The sequence below is a fragment of the Mesoplodon densirostris genome, chromosome 14, assembly GCF_025265405.1.
Source record: "Mesoplodon densirostris isolate mMesDen1 chromosome 14, mMesDen1 primary haplotype, whole genome shotgun sequence".
NCBI classification, from domain to species: domain Eukaryota; kingdom Metazoa; phylum Chordata; class Mammalia; order Artiodactyla; family Ziphiidae; genus Mesoplodon; species Mesoplodon densirostris.
Genome location: NC_082674.1, coordinates 80,902,431 through 80,917,577, shown reverse-complemented (window position 1 = coordinate 80,917,577; position 15,147 = coordinate 80,902,431). Strand labels below are relative to the sequence as shown.

At 46.6% G+C, this 15,147-nt stretch overlaps 1 protein-coding gene across 1 annotated transcript in view; it reads left to right on the top strand.

Annotated features, from left to right (window-relative positions):
• The window catches only part of TCF7L1 (transcription factor 7 like 1), a 163,104-nt gene extending 154,480 nt beyond the window's left edge, over positions 1-8,624 (top strand). The window contains exons 5-12 of the mRNA XM_060116599.1: positions 1,229-1,361; positions 2,297-2,399; positions 2,695-2,778; positions 3,523-3,666; positions 4,402-4,561; positions 4,648-4,755; positions 5,641-5,716; positions 7,225-8,624. Of these exons, the coding sequence (XP_059972582.1) occupies positions 1,229-1,361; positions 2,297-2,399; positions 2,695-2,778; positions 3,523-3,666; positions 4,402-4,561; positions 4,648-4,755; positions 5,641-5,716; positions 7,225-7,658 (1,242 nt within the window). The 3' untranslated portion in view covers positions 7,659-8,624. The remainder of the gene's footprint in view (positions 1-1,228; positions 1,362-2,296; positions 2,400-2,694; positions 2,779-3,522; positions 3,667-4,401; positions 4,562-4,647; positions 4,756-5,640; positions 5,717-7,224) is intronic.
• Positions 8,625-15,147: the final 6,523 nt, after the last annotated feature.

Below are 15,147 nucleotides of genomic sequence, written 5' to 3'. Positions count from 1 at the left end.
AACATGACAACTGGTTACATGAGGTCTGATGGTGACAATTCCCTCACTGCTCTGTTACCAGTCTCAGATGTGAACCCATGAGCTACCCTTTCTAGGAAGCTCATTTGGAAAGCATGTGTTGAGGGACTTCCCTGGCGGTCCAGTGGTTAAGACTCCGCGCTTCCGTTGCCAGGGTCATGGGTTTGATCCCTGGTCGGGGAACTAAGATCCCTCACGCTGCACGATGCAGCCAAAAAGAAAAAAAAAAAAAAAAACTGAAAAGGAAAGCGTGTGTTCTAAAGTCACTGAGATTACACAGAGCACGGTTCATAATTCAGCAGCCTGTAGCATTTAACAGTACACATGAAGTGAGTAATGGTGGGCTGTTTTGAAGAGGGTACGTAGGAGGGTGGATGTAATCCCTTCTCTAGTTCTGTTGGTTCTTTCTCTGCTGTATAGACCGCTGCTTTCTCTCAAGTACTCTTCAAGGGCTGAATGGGATGTTGCATGGAAAATACCTGGTACCTATTCAACCAAGTACATAACCCCAGGTTTTACAGGCATATCTTGTTTTATTGTACCTTACTGTGCTTCGCAGATGTTGCATTTTTTTATGAATTGAAGGTTTATAGCAATCTTGCATCCAGCAAGTCTGTCGGCATCATTTTTCCAACAGCCTTCGCTCACTTTGTGTCTCTGGGTCACATTTCAGTAATTCTCGCAATATTTCAAATGTATTCATTATTATTATATTTGTTATGCTGATCTGTGATCACTGATCTTTGATGTCACTATTGCAAAAAGATTACAAGTCACTAAAGGCTCAGATGATAGTTAGCACCTTTTGACAATAAAGTATTTTTAATTAGGGTATGTGCATATTTTTTTAGACATAATGCCATTGCACACTTAACAGACTACAGTATAGTGTAAACATAATTTTTATACACCCTGGGAGGGACTTCCCTGGCGGTCCAGTGGTTAAGACTCCGCTCTTCCACTGCAGGGGGTGCGGGTTCCATCCCTGGTCAGGGAACTAAGATCCCACAGGCCGCGCGGCACAGCCAAAAAAAAGAAAAAATTTCTTTTTCAAAAAAAAATAGATGTATGCACCGGGAATCCAAGAAGTGTGTGTGATTTGCTTTACTGCAAATAAAGCAGTAAACGGAACCTGCAGTATCTCTGAGGTCTGCCCGTCCTCTCCATCTCCTTGGCAACTGTCCCTAGTCTTTTTCTCTCTGTCTTTCAGTCTAATAAAGTTCCTGTTGTTCAGCACCCGCACCACATGCATCCGTTGACGCCCCTCATCACCTACAGCAACGACCACTTCTCCCCTGGCTCCCCTCCCACACACCTCTCCCCAGAGATCGATCCAAAGACAGGTGAGTCAGCGGCTGCTCAGGCTGGACCAGCTCCACAGCTCCAGTGGGGGCGGGCTTTTCTTCTCGGGGAGTATTTCAGCCCTGGAATCGGACAGACCTGGGTTCAAACCATGTCTCCAAATCTCAGTTGTCTCTAACCCTGCCCACTACGTTTAGCCTTTTCAGTTCGCTCATCAGTGCCTTACGTGTCCCTTCTGCATCACTGGGTCATTGCGAGGATGAAAGGAGATTAAATGAGATGATGCGCAGGGCCTGGCTCCACAGCGAGCATTTGGTGTTGCTCTACCACTGCTTCTTTTACTGTAGAATCTCTTAAAACTTTAAGGTTGGAATGACCTGGAAGGGGGAAAAAAAATCTCCTTTCTCCTTGACTTTGAAGTCTAGCTGGCTTCAGGCTGTGCCTCCTTAAACCAAAACCTATGCCCTAAACTGAACATATGGAAGTAAACAGTCTAGCCAGACATAAGTATAGCTATAAAGCAGTAGACTGAGTTGGCTTGTCGTTTTTAACTTGCTCACCCAAACTCCATCCCAGAGGGAGCCGTAGTCTTCATAAAATTCCCACAGAGTTTCCATGGGTCAAAGCATTTTTGGAGCTCCTCTTTAGAGAAATCACAGCTACTACAAGTTACAGATAACAAGGAGGACAAATGTGGAACCGAGATCCAAAGTTTATCTTTCCATGAATGAGGCAGCTTTTCTAGCTGATGACTCTGGGGATATCTTGGGTCTCTCAGTCCAAAATTTCCTGCCTGTGTCTTGGACGACTCCTATACGAGCAGCTGGAAGTTACTGGTGACAGAGGGCAGGGATAATAAAAGAAAGGGCCTTCCAAGCTCCAGGGCACCTGGGAATATAGGTCAAGGAACCTATATTATTTTAAGGTGTTAATATAGGGCCAAGGAATTGTCTGACACATCTCTCTTTGGAAGCAGGAATCCCCCGGCCCCCTCACCCATCTGAGTTGTCTCCGTATTACCCACTGTCTCCTGGAGCTGTCGGGCAAATCCCCCATCCCCTCGGCTGGCTCGTCCCACAGTAAGGAAACTTACAGCCTTTCTTACCCTCCCTCCTTCCTTATGCTGAGTTCTAACTTCTGTACCTCCAGCCAGTCCTGGTGGTCCATATACAGATGCCCCACCCCCCCACGTGGAGCCCTCTCACCAAAGCCCAGGACCCAGACCTCCCTGCTCTCCCCAGGGCAGTGTCCCCCCAGCTCTTCCTTCCTACTTCCTGCCCTTACTTATCATCCTTTCTTCCCTCCTTCCCTGTCCTGAACATTCCCATTTTAGCCAGTTTGCTGACCAGATTTCCTTGCTCCTGGCCCTTATAGGCAAGGACAGCCCATGTACTCCCTTCCTCCCGGCGGCTTCCGGCACCCCTACCCTGCGCTCGCCATGAATGCCTCAATGTCCAGGTGAGTCCTGGGACTGGAGCTGTGAGCAGGAAGTGGCAGTGCAGGGAATGGTTGTCTACCAGCGTCCCTGCCATTTCTGACCGTTACACAGCCTTCTCTTGGCAGTAAGCGAGGAGGCAGGTGCTCACCTTTCCTCCCGCCTCTCTGATAAGGTGGGGATGGAGACCGTACGCTCAGCTCACTCTGGCCCCATCTCTCTAAGAGAAGCATTTCAAAGCCCTCGCACTCAACCCTCCTGCACGTCCCCTCACGGGCTGGGCTGGGCTTTGTGGCACTGAAGCATCTTGAGTACGTCACTCTGAAACCAGAGGCTGGGAGATTCATTGTTCCTGCAATGATGTCAGGAGAGGGGACCAGTGAAAGGGGATCTCTGTCTCAGTGGCCGATCTACCTGACAGTGGTACCGCCAATGACAAAAGAAGTGCAGCCCACAGCCTAAGCCTTTCTTTCCCCGCTGTGTACTCTGGCCTCAGACCCGCTGCATCTTCTTCGTGTTTTTCATCCTACCTGCTTTCAGCACCAGATATAGGAAACCTGCGCGCTTGTGGGGGAAGGGAGGTTTGTTGGGTGTTTCCCAAACCGGTTCTGTCGAGGTCAGTGCATGGCCTTCCGTTGCTCCAACGCTGCCACAGCAGAGGTGTTTACACGCCTCCGCCATCAGGACTGGGGGCCCGCCACATCCTCTGTGGGTGACCAGCATTCTGCCTGAATCCTCTGTTGTCTTTGTTTCCATCTGGTACATAGCCTGGTTTCCAGTCGGTTCTCCCCTCACATGGTGGCTCCGGCCCATCCTGGTCTGCCCACCTCAGGGATCCCCCACCCCGCTATCGTCTCCCCCATCGTCAAGCAGGAACCGGCGCCCCCCAGCCTGAGCCCGGCCGTGATCGCGTGAGTAACAGGCAGCCTGATAGGGGGTGGCCAGTCTCTGAGCAGCGAGTGCCATTGGTTGCTTTCTTGGGGACATTCAGCTGGCAGCCCGGCAGCTTCCTCAACTACACCCTCTCCCTTGGGAATTGTTCCCTTTGACCCCTGGAGTTCCCATCCTCTCAGAGACACCGTGCATCTCTTCTCACATTAAGGAAAGTTTTACAACCAGGACTTTGAGGCTGAAAGAGAACCTGAGAGAACTTTTAGCTTCCTTCTCCCTCTCCCACCCCGCCCCCCATACACTCGAAAATTGTAAGGCCCCGGAAAGGAGAATATTCTCAAGGTCACGTGGCTGACCGGTGGCAGGGCTGTGCCCAGCACCAAGGCCTGTGCTTTGTCCGCCGTGCCATAACGATAGCAGGAAAGCCAAAGTCGGTGCCTCAGAGCCGAGGAGACCTCCTCCCTCCGTTTCTGCCCAAAGAGCCCTGCCCCCCTCCTCTTTCTCACCTGAGGCCAGTGCATCCCAGCTCTCACCACCACCCTCTGCTACTTGGTCAGGAGGTTGTCCTTTCCTGGAATATGGCCGGAGGTCTGTCAGAGGCTGGGAACTAGGTGCTCAGGCTCTGAAAGCAACCCCGGGCAACTTACATTATCATCCAAGCAACAGCATCTCCCCTCCCCAGAGGCAGACAGCCCTTAGCCTCCTAGAGAGATGACAGCTGATACCAGCTAACCTACAGCCTTCTGACTTCCCAGGAAATCACCCGTCACAGTGAAAAAAGAGGAAGAAAAGAAACCCCACGTGAAGAAGCCTCTGAATGCCTTCATGTTATATATGAAGGAGATGAGGGCCAAGGTGGTGGCCGAGTGCACCCTGAAGGAGAGTGCAGCCATTAACCAGATCCTGGGGAGAAAGGTAAGGCCTGCCCTCGTGCTCCGGGCTGTGCGGCTCAGCGTCCCCCACGCTCACCGCTCTGTCAACGCTGGTCCTCTCTCCCACAGTGGCACAACCTGTCCCGAGAAGAACAGGCCAAGTACTATGAACTGGCCCGGAAGGAGCGGCAGCTTCACTCGCAGCTCTACCCGACCTGGTCGGCCCGGGACAACTACGTACGTGCCCATCAGACACCGGGAGCAGCCTCTGCGAGAGGAGGAGGGGAAAAGGAAGCCGACTCCATGGATAGAGGACCCTGTCAATGGAATCAGCTTCCAGGGAGGCCAGGGAGAAGTCTGTATTTCTCTAGAAAAAAGGAAGACATTTTAGTTCTCAGGAGGGCAACAGGGCCATGGTTTGGTATCCTGGGGACAGACTCAAATTTGTGCCTGTCCCATTGGAAGTGGACTCAGCCTTTAATTCCATAATTCAGGGTGCAGTGTGAGCTGTGTGCCAGCTCTGTGGTCCGTGTCTCTAGCCAAGGGTTCCCAACCTGGGGCTCAGAGACCCATGCGTAAGCCGCTGCCTGCGTTTCTGATGACTCCCTGAAACTGGGAAGGTTTTTGTATGTATGTTGTTACTTGCTTTTTTTGTGCTAAAAGGCTGCATAGCTACGTTCGTTTTGGGGGGTTTATTTGGGTGTTTTTTTCCCCAATTGAACCCACACCCTCGGCAGTGAAAGCACAGGATCCTAACCACTGGACAGCTGGGGAATTCCCAGCTGCATTAGATTTTCAGTGAGACCTGGGACCCCTCAGAAAAAATCAGGAGCCTTACACTGTTCTAGGGAGAGAAATGGACAAATAAGCCTGAAGGGCAGGAAAAGAGTGAGGCCTTCCCAGACAGCCAGGACAGCAGAGCTGGAGGGGAGGGATCCAGTGGGGGAGGGAAGCAGTGTTCCAGGAAGGGTCACTGTGCCACCTGGTGAGGCTGCTGCGGGGAGTGTGATCCGGGTGCCCAGTGCAGGAAATACCCTGTCTCCCCGCTTCATAGCTGGGAGTCCCCCAGAAAAGCCGGTTATTCTGTCCCTGGTGACCTCTTCCTTTGGCTGTATCTTTCAGGGTAAGAAAAAGAAGAGGAAGCGAGAAAAGCAGCTGTCCCAGACCCAGTCCCAGCAGCAAGTCCAGGAGGCAGACGGTGAGTCTTCAGGAGGGCCCTGCGTCTTTACTTCTTTTTCCCACTGTGCCAGCTACACCCGCCGGCACTTTGTACCCGGGTCTCTGATGGACACGGTGACAATGCCGTATTATGATAGCTGCCATTTTCAAGGCCTCAGCCTTATGTACACTCGGGGGGGGGGCGGTGCTATTATTATCCCCTTTTTGGAGATGATCTGTTAAGAGGCTCGAAGAAGTAAAGGGATTTTTCCAGTCACTCTGCTTGTTAAGTGGTCCAGCACTTTGTCACTTGGAAGGCTCTTTTCAATTCAGTTGAGTTGTGTCTTATTTGAGGGTTAGGTTCTAAAATCAATGCATAAGGTAAAAACTGAACGTCGCTAAAATGATCCTTGAAATTCCCTTAGGAAGGCAACCCATTAGAGATTGACATATCGCCTATCGGTGAATCCAATAGAATCAGGTTTTCCTCCAATGTTTGTTTGGTCGAATATCATAAATAATTGTTCACTTGGATTGGGGGAGCCCCTTTGTGCTGCAAATATATACTGTATCTTTTTTTGTGTGTGTGGTACACGGGCCTCTCACTGTTGTGGCCTCTCCTGTTGCGGAGCACAGGCTCCGGACGCGCAGGCTCAGCGGCCATGGCTCACGGGCCCAGCTGCTCTGTGGCATGTGGGGTCCTCCCGGACCAGGGCACGAACCCGTGTCCCCTGCATCGGCAGGCGGACTCCCAACCACTGCACCACCAGGGAAGCCCATATACTGTATCTTTTTACACCAGAATCACACCCAGCAGAGAGATTCTCACACTATGACCAGTATTTCAGTCAAGCCTCCCATCTCATGCTCACTCCAGGACAAGTGCAGAACTTGTTTAGTTCCTCTATAGTGCTTTTTTTTGGAGGTGGGGGGCGGGGGAGAGCTGCACCACCCAGCTTGTAGGATCTTAGTTCCCTGACCAGGGATCAAACCCAGGGCCACAGCAGTGAAAGCGCCAAGTCCTGACCCCTGGACCGCCAGGGAAGTCCCCTAAAGTGCTTTTTATCACCTTGCTTTTCTTTTCATCTCCTTTCCTACCTTTCTAATATCTGTATAATTTGCGTATTCATCTCCATAGGAGTACATGTAAGTTAACTATGTATATGATGCAAAATCCATTGTATACCACGTTGCTTAGCAGGTGCTATACTATCTCTGACAGCACCATAAACCAAAGATCTTAAAGCAAATTGAGTGGAGATCCATCCCCAGAACGATGAGATTTCAGCAGGAAGATGATGATGTGATAGGCTGAGCTATTTTCCTTCCAGGCAGGTACTGAATGGGTCTTTGGCATTTGGGCATTGCCCCTTGTCTGTGCTCTAGGTGTCTTGAAAGCCATAGCCGTCATTTCAGGTTCTCACTTGCCTCCCTGTGTGCATTCTTGTTTCCGGAGTTGATGTGTACAGCTGGGCTTCCTCGGCAACCTCCGCCTCCCCCCACACTCCTAGCTGCTAACTCTTTCGTGTGGTTTTTTTTTTTCCCTAGGCGCTCTGGCCTCCAAAAGCAAGAAGCCATGTGTCCAGTACCTGCCCCCTGAGAAGCCCTGCGACAGCCCTGCCTCCTCCCACGGCAGCATGCTGGACTCGCCGGCCACACCCTCCACGGCCTTGGCCTCCCCGGCTGCCCCGGCCGCCACCCACTCAGAGCAAGCCCAGCCCCTCTCCCTCACCACCAAGCCAGAGACCCGGGCCCAGCTGGCTCTCCACTCGGCTACCTTCCTGTCAGCGAAGGCTGCCACCACCTCCTCTGGCCAGATGGGCAGCCAGCCCCCCGTCCTGTCCCGGCCCGTCCCCTTGGGGTCCGTGCCCACAGCTCTGCTGACGTCCCCTCCTTCCTTCCCAGCCACGCTCCATGCCCACCAGGCCCTCCCCGTGCTCCAGGCCCAGCCTCTTTCCTTGGTCACCAAGTCTGCCCACTAAGCTGCCCACTGACCTATGCAGGCTGTCACGTGACTCATCGAGTAGTAATGATGCAGAAGAAGAAGAAGAAGAAGAAAGGAGACTTTATTGGTCAATATTTGACCACTCTGGACTGTTCCGTAAAGTGACTGGTAACCGCAGCACTTTACATTTTGTAGATGTAACCAGTAGCTGATCTTAAGGCTTTTTTAAAAAACAAAACAAAACAAAACAAAAATCTTTAAAAAAACGAGAACTGAAAAGTAGTGTGTTATTCTTCCTGTATGTGCAGCGGTGGGTGGACCTGGGCAGAAGGCACCTCTGTCTCTACCTCCTGGACTCTCTGCCGTCCCCCGTCTTCCCGTCACCCCCCAGCACCCTGGCTTCCCCCACCCAGCCTGCATGTTGGCCGCGGCTGCCATTTCTAGCCCGCAGCCTCTTCATCTACATCCCATTCCTGGACATCCCCTTTTCCTCGGCCCACGTTTTTCTCCTTTGCTCAGCTCCGTGGGTTCTTGCCTTCATCTGCGTTCTCTGCCCAGTGTAAGGCTGTCACCGTGTGTGAAGACACCTTGGCCTCGTTTGTCTCCACCAGCATCCCTTTGCCCTCAGTGGCCCTGACGCCCCAGTCTCCAGCTTTTGGTGGGGGAAGAGGTCCTCTGCAGTGGTTCTTCCCCGCATTTAAAGGGACTCAAGGTGCCTGCCACTTCCTCAGCGAAGAAGCCTGTGTACCACCCCCTTACCAGTCGAGATGTCCCCTCACAGCCCCAGAGTGGCAGACAGGACCTGGCTCCGAGGTCTGGCTCCTGTCACCCGGGTCCGTGCTAGCACAATCTGCCAAAGCTCTAAAGACCCTCCTCCCTCCCCCATCACCTCACATGCTTCTTCTGTGTGTATTTCTTTTCATTTTTATGGGGTTTTTTGGAGCGATTTAAACTCCCAGTTGTTTATTTTCACAAAAGAAAATAAAATTGCAGTTGCAAGACCTTTTCTGAGTATTTTAGTCCTTTTCTTGAATCAAGCCCCCTTCTTCACACCAAGCCCTGTGTGAGATTTTTGCAGACATGCAAAGGAGGAATGCTGCTTATTGGAAGGGGATAAATAAAGGGGATAAATCACGTCTGACACGACCAGAAAAATTCAGCCCAGTTTCCAGCCTTGAATGTGCACAGACCAGTCAGTATAGATAACTGAAATACAAGGGATGAATCTTTTTATTTTCGTTTGTCTTCTTGTAATTGCCAAGATAGGAGAGGTATCCTTGGATTGCTTTGCATGTATCTAGCACTGCAATTAATTTTTTTTGTTGTTAGGTGTTATTGAGGTATAATTCACGTAACATACAATTCACCCATTTAAAGTGTACAATTCGGGACTCCCCTGGTGGCACAGTGGTTAAGAATCCGCCTGCTAATGCAGGGGACACGGGTTCAGTCCCTGATCCAGGAAGATCCCACATGTTGCGGAGCAGCTAAGCCTGTGCGCCACAACTACTGAGCCTGCGCTCTAGAGCCCGCGAGCCACAACTACTGAGTGCGCCTGCCACAATTACTGAAGCCCGCGCTCCTAGAGACAGTGCTCCACAACAAGAGAAGCCACTGCAGTGAGAAGCGTGCGCACCACAACAAAGAGTAACCCCCGCTTGCCGCAACTAGAGAAAGCCTGCGTGCAGCAACGAAGACCCAGCGCAGACCAAAAAAAAAAAAAAAAACAGCACAACAAATGAAGTGTACAATTCAATGGTCTTGACTGTTCAAAGTTGTGTACCCATCATCACACTGGACTTCAGAACATTTTCATTACTTCAAAAAAATCCCCATACTGTTTAGAACTTGCCCTCCACTTCCTCCTTCTCACACCCCCATCCCCACCTCCAGCCCTAAACAACCATGAAGCTACTTTTTTTTTTTAACATCTTTATTGGAGTGTAATTGCTTTACAACATTGTGTTAGTTTCTGCTGTATAACAAAGTGAATCAGCTATATATATACATGTATCCCCATATCTCTTCCCTCTGGCGTCTCCTTCCCTCCCACCTTCCCTATCCCACCCCTCTAGGTTGTCACAAAGCACCGAGCTGATCTCCCTGTGCTAGGCAGCTGCTTCCCACTAGCTAGCTATTTTACACTTGGTAGTGTATATATGTCCATGCCACTCTCTCACTTCATCCCAGCTTACCCTTCCCCCTCCCCGTGTCCTCAAGTCCATTTTCTACGTCCATGAATCTACTTTTTACCTCTGGATTTGTCTGTTCTGGACGTTTCGTTTAAATGGAATCATACACTATGTGGTCCTTTCTCACTGACCTCTTTCAGCAGAGTATTTTCAAGATTCATCCATGTTGTAACCTGTATCAGCACATCATTCCCTTTTTTTTTATGATGGTAAAATAGATAAATAACAAAATTCACCACTTTAACCACTTTTAGGTGTACAATTCAGTGGCTTTAATTACCTTCACAGTGTTGTGCAACCATCACCACTGTTTCCAAAACTTTTCATCACCCCAAACAGAGTCTCTATAACCATTAAGCAATAACTCCCTCATTCCCCTCCCCTCAGCTCCTAGTAACCTCTAATCTACTTTCTCTGTCAATGAATTTGCCTATTCTAAATATTCCATATAAATGGAATCATAAAACATTTGTCCTTTTGTGCCTGACTTATTTAACTTGGCATAATGTTTTCAAGGTGCATTCATGTTGTAATGTATCAGAACTTCATTTTTTTTAAGCCTTGTCTTCCTTTACCTTTTTTTGAGTACTTGCCAGATTTTTTTACCCTACTCAGACATACAGCTTTTTAAATTGTGGTAAATATAAAAATATATATATATATATATATATATATAAGTGGACAATCTAGTGGCATTAAGTACATTCACAATGTTGTGCAACCGTAACCACTAACAACTTCCAGAACCATTTCATCATCCCAAACAGAAACTCCATACCTATTAAATATTAACTCCCCATTCCTCCCTCCCCCAAGACTTTAAGAACCTGCAATCTACTTTATATCTTTATAAATTTGCCTATTTTAAGTACCTCATATAAGTAGAATCATACAATACTTGTCCCTTCATGTCTGGTTTATTTCACTTAGCATAATGTTTTCAAGGTTCATCCATATTGTAGCTTGTATTGATATCAGAACTTCATTCCTTTTTATGGTTGAATAATAGTCCATTGTATGTATAAACTACATTTTGTTTATTCATCTATTGATGAACACATGGGTTGTTTCCATATTTTGGCTATTGTGAATAATGTTGCTGTGAACTTTCACATACAAATATAACATTTGAGTCCCTGTTTTCAATTCTTCGGGGTTTATATGTAGAAGTGGGATTGCTGGGTCATATTGGTAATTCTATGCTTAACATTTGGAGGAATTGCCAAACTCTTTTTCATAGCAGCTGCAACATTTTTCATTCCAATCAGCAATGTTTGAGGGCTCCAATTTCTCCACATCCTCACCAACATATTATTTTCTTTTTTAAAATACAGGTTTTAAAGGTTACACTCTATTTACAGTTATTACAAAATACTGGCTATATTCCCCATGTTGTACATTATGTCCTTTAGCCTATCTTACACCCAGTAGTTTGTACCACCCACTGTCCCACTGGTAACCACTAGTTTGTTCTCTATATCTGTTTGAGTCTGCTTCTTTTTTGTTATATTCACTAGTTTGTTGTATTTTTTAGATTCCACATATAAGTGATGTCATTCAGTATTTGTCTTTATCTGTCTGACTTATTTCACTTAGCATAATGCCCTCCAATTCCATCCACATTGCTGCAAAAGACAAAATTTTGTGGGTTTTTTTATGTCTGAGTAGTTTTCCATTGTATATATACACCACATCTTCTTTACCCACTCATCTGTTGATGGACATTCAGGTTGATTCCACATCTTGGCGATTGTAAATAATGCTGCTATGAACATTGGGGTGCATGTATCTTTTTGAATTAGCGTTTATGTTTTTTTTCAGATATACACCCAGGAATGGAATTGCTGGGTCAATATGGTAGTTCTATTTTTAGTTTTTTGAGAAGCCTCCATACTGTTTTCCACAGTGACTGCACAAATTTACATTCCTACCAACAGTGCACGAGGGTTCCCTTTTCTCCACATTCATTCCATACATTCATCTCCACACATTTGTGTGTTTTTTGATGATAGCCATTATGGCAGGTGTGAGGTGATATCTCATTGTGGTTTTGATTTGCATTTCCCTGATGCATTTTCCTATTTTCTGTTTTTTTATCATAGCCATCCTAGTAGGTGTGGAGTATGTCTCACTGTGATTTTGATTTGCATTTACCCAACTAATACTAATGACGTTGAACAAGCATTCATATACTTATTAGCCAGTTATCCCAGCACCATTTGTTGAAAAGACTATTCTTGCCCCCGTTGAACAGTCAGCACCCTTGTCAAAAATCAACTGACCATAAATATATAGGTTTATTTCCTGACTCAATTCTATTCCATTCATCCATATATCTTTATGCCTGTACCACACTGTCCTAATTACTGTAATTTTGTAATAAGTTTTAAAATTGGGAAAGGAGAGTCCTCTGATTTTGTTCTTCTTTTTCAAACCTGTATTGGCTATTCTGGGTCTCTTGCGTTTTCATATAAATTTTAGTATCAGCTTGTAAATTTCTGCAAAGAAGCCACCTGGGATTGTGTTGGTAGATCAATTTGGGGAGCATAGACATTCTAACAATTATGTCTTCCAATCCATGAATATGGGATATATTTCCATTTATTTAGGGCTTCTTTAGTTTTTTTTAATAATACTTTATTGTTTCAGGGTGTACGTTTTGCATTTCTTCTGTTAAATTTATTCTTAAATTTTATTTTATTATTTTTGGTACTACTGTAAATGGAATTTTTCTTAATTTCATTTTTAGATTGTCTGTTGCAAGTGTATAGAAATATAATTGATTTTTATATATTGATCTCACATCTCACATCCTTGCTGAACTTGTCCTAATAAATTTTTAGAAAATCCTCAGGATTATCTTTATACAAGATCATGTTATCTGAAAATAGAGATAGCTTTACTTCTTCCTTTTCAATCTGGATGCTTCTTATTTTGTTTTCTTGCTGAATTGTCTTGGCTACTTACAGTACAAAGTTGAGTAGAAGTGGTGGGAGCAGACATGGTTCCTTATCTCAGGAGGAAAGCATCTAGTCTTTCACCATTAACTATAATGTTAGTTGTGAGGTTTCTGTACATGCCCCCTTCAGGTTGAGGAAGTTCCCTTCTTTTCCGAATTTGTTGAGTACTTTTATCACGAAGAAGTACAAGGAAATATAAGATTTATTCAAATTGCACCCTACCATTCCCTTAAACCAAAATTGGTGTGAGTTAGGAGTTAGTGCTAAAATCTGCCTTCTCTACTCTTATTCTAGGTAGCAGCACTTCCTGGAGAAAAACCACACACCTGAAATAGGTGCCACAGTAGATTTGTACCTCACATAAGCCAGGCCTATATCCTATATCCAAGCCATCTCCACAGTAAATTTGTGCCTCACATAAGCCAGGCCTATATCCTATATCCAGTCTGTTGGTCTTACCTCCCAAATTTATCTTGAGTCCAACCACTTCCCTCCATTCTCACTGTCCCTCCATTCTCACTGTCCCTATGCTAGTTCTACTAGGACTATTGCAACAGCCTCCTACCTGATTAACTTCTAAATCCACTCTTCTCTTCTCACCACCCCAAGAGTAGATTCTTCACCCTACGACCAGACTAATCTTCAAAAATTCCCAACTCTGGGGACTTCCCTGGTGGCACAGTGATTAAGATTCCACCTACCAATGCAGGGGACACAGGTTTAAGCCCTGGTCTGGGAGTATCCCACATGCCGCAAAGCAACTAAGCCCCTGCGCCACAACTACTGAGCCTGCGCTCTAGAGCCCACGAGCCACAACTACTGAAACCCACGTGCTCTAGGGCCCACCTGCCGCAACTACTGAGCCCGCATGCCACAACTACTGAAGCCCGTGCGCCAAGAGCCCATGCTCCACAACAAGAGAAGCCACCGCAATGAGAAGCCCGCACAGCGCAACAAAGAGTAGCCCCTGCTCACTACAACTAGAGAAAGCCCGCACCTACAAAGACCCAACGCAGCTAAAAATAATAATAATAATAATTCCCAACTCTATCTTTCCCCTACTTAAACAGCTTTAATGGATTCTCGTTAATGTTAAGATAAAATATAAAACCCTGGACATAGCCCACAAACTCTGCATGATTTGGACCCTTATTTTCTCTCCTGCTTATTAATATGGACACAAGATCAGGCTTAATAATTTGCCATTCCCCTACCTACATGCACAAACACAAGTGCACACAAACACACACACGAGTGCATCAAGCCAATATCCTTTTTTAAAAATTGAAATATGGTTCATGGACAATATTGTTAGTTTCAGGTAGACTACATAGTGATTTGACATTTGCATACATTACAAAATACACCACGATAAGTCTAGTAACCATTTGTCCTAAGCCAAATCCTTTAATGTTAGTCAAGTATTTATTTAGGAGAGGTGGAGAGAATTTTAGAAACATTCATTTACCAATTCACTTCCTTAAGCCAGAGTCACTGTTCTGAACTAATTTGTAAAAGATTTCTCACTTCTCTCTGATTCTTATTCTCTCCTTAGTAATGAGGGTGTGTGTGAGAGATTTTATTACAACAGAAAAACATTGAGAAGCATATTAAAGGGTTTTTTTTTTTTTTTTATTTTTGGCTGCGCCCCTTGGCTTGTGGAATCTTAGTTCCCCAACCAGGGATCGAACCCCAGCCACCGCAGTGAAAGCGCCGAGTCCTAACCACTGGACTAAAAGGTTTTAAAATAGCAAAACAAAGTACTTGTTCCTGAAAACCATATTTATATCATATACTGGTCCTTAAAATTCTTCAGAAATTCACCTGACTAGAACTGCGTGCCACATAACCCAAATATTGTACTCAGACTGCAGAAGAGTGTTGTGTCTCCTGGCAGCTGTAATCCTTTTTGGTAGGATTACATTTCAACCCGTGTTAATGGCAGCCTAGATCATTTAATACTTAATCTGGCTGGAGGCTCTGCTCCAGGCTCATCCCCCGCCAGTTTCTTTTTTCTTTTTATAAATTAATTTATTATTTATTTATTTTTGGCTGCGTTGGGTCTTCGTTGCTTCGCGTGGTCTCTCTCTAGTTGTGGCGAGTGGGTGCTACTCTTCGTTGTGGGGCACGGGCTTCTCATTGCGGTGGCTTCTCTTGTTGCGGAGCACGGGCTCTAGGTGAGCAGGCTTTAGTAGTTGCGGAACGCGGGCTCAGTAGTTGTGGCTCACGGGCTCTAGAGCGCAGGCTCAGTAGTTGTGGCGCACGGGCTTAGTTGCTCCGCGGCATGTGAGATCATCCTGGACCAGGGCTCGAACCCGCGTCCCCTGCATTGGCAGGTGGATTCTTAACCACTGTGCCACCAGGGAAGATCCCT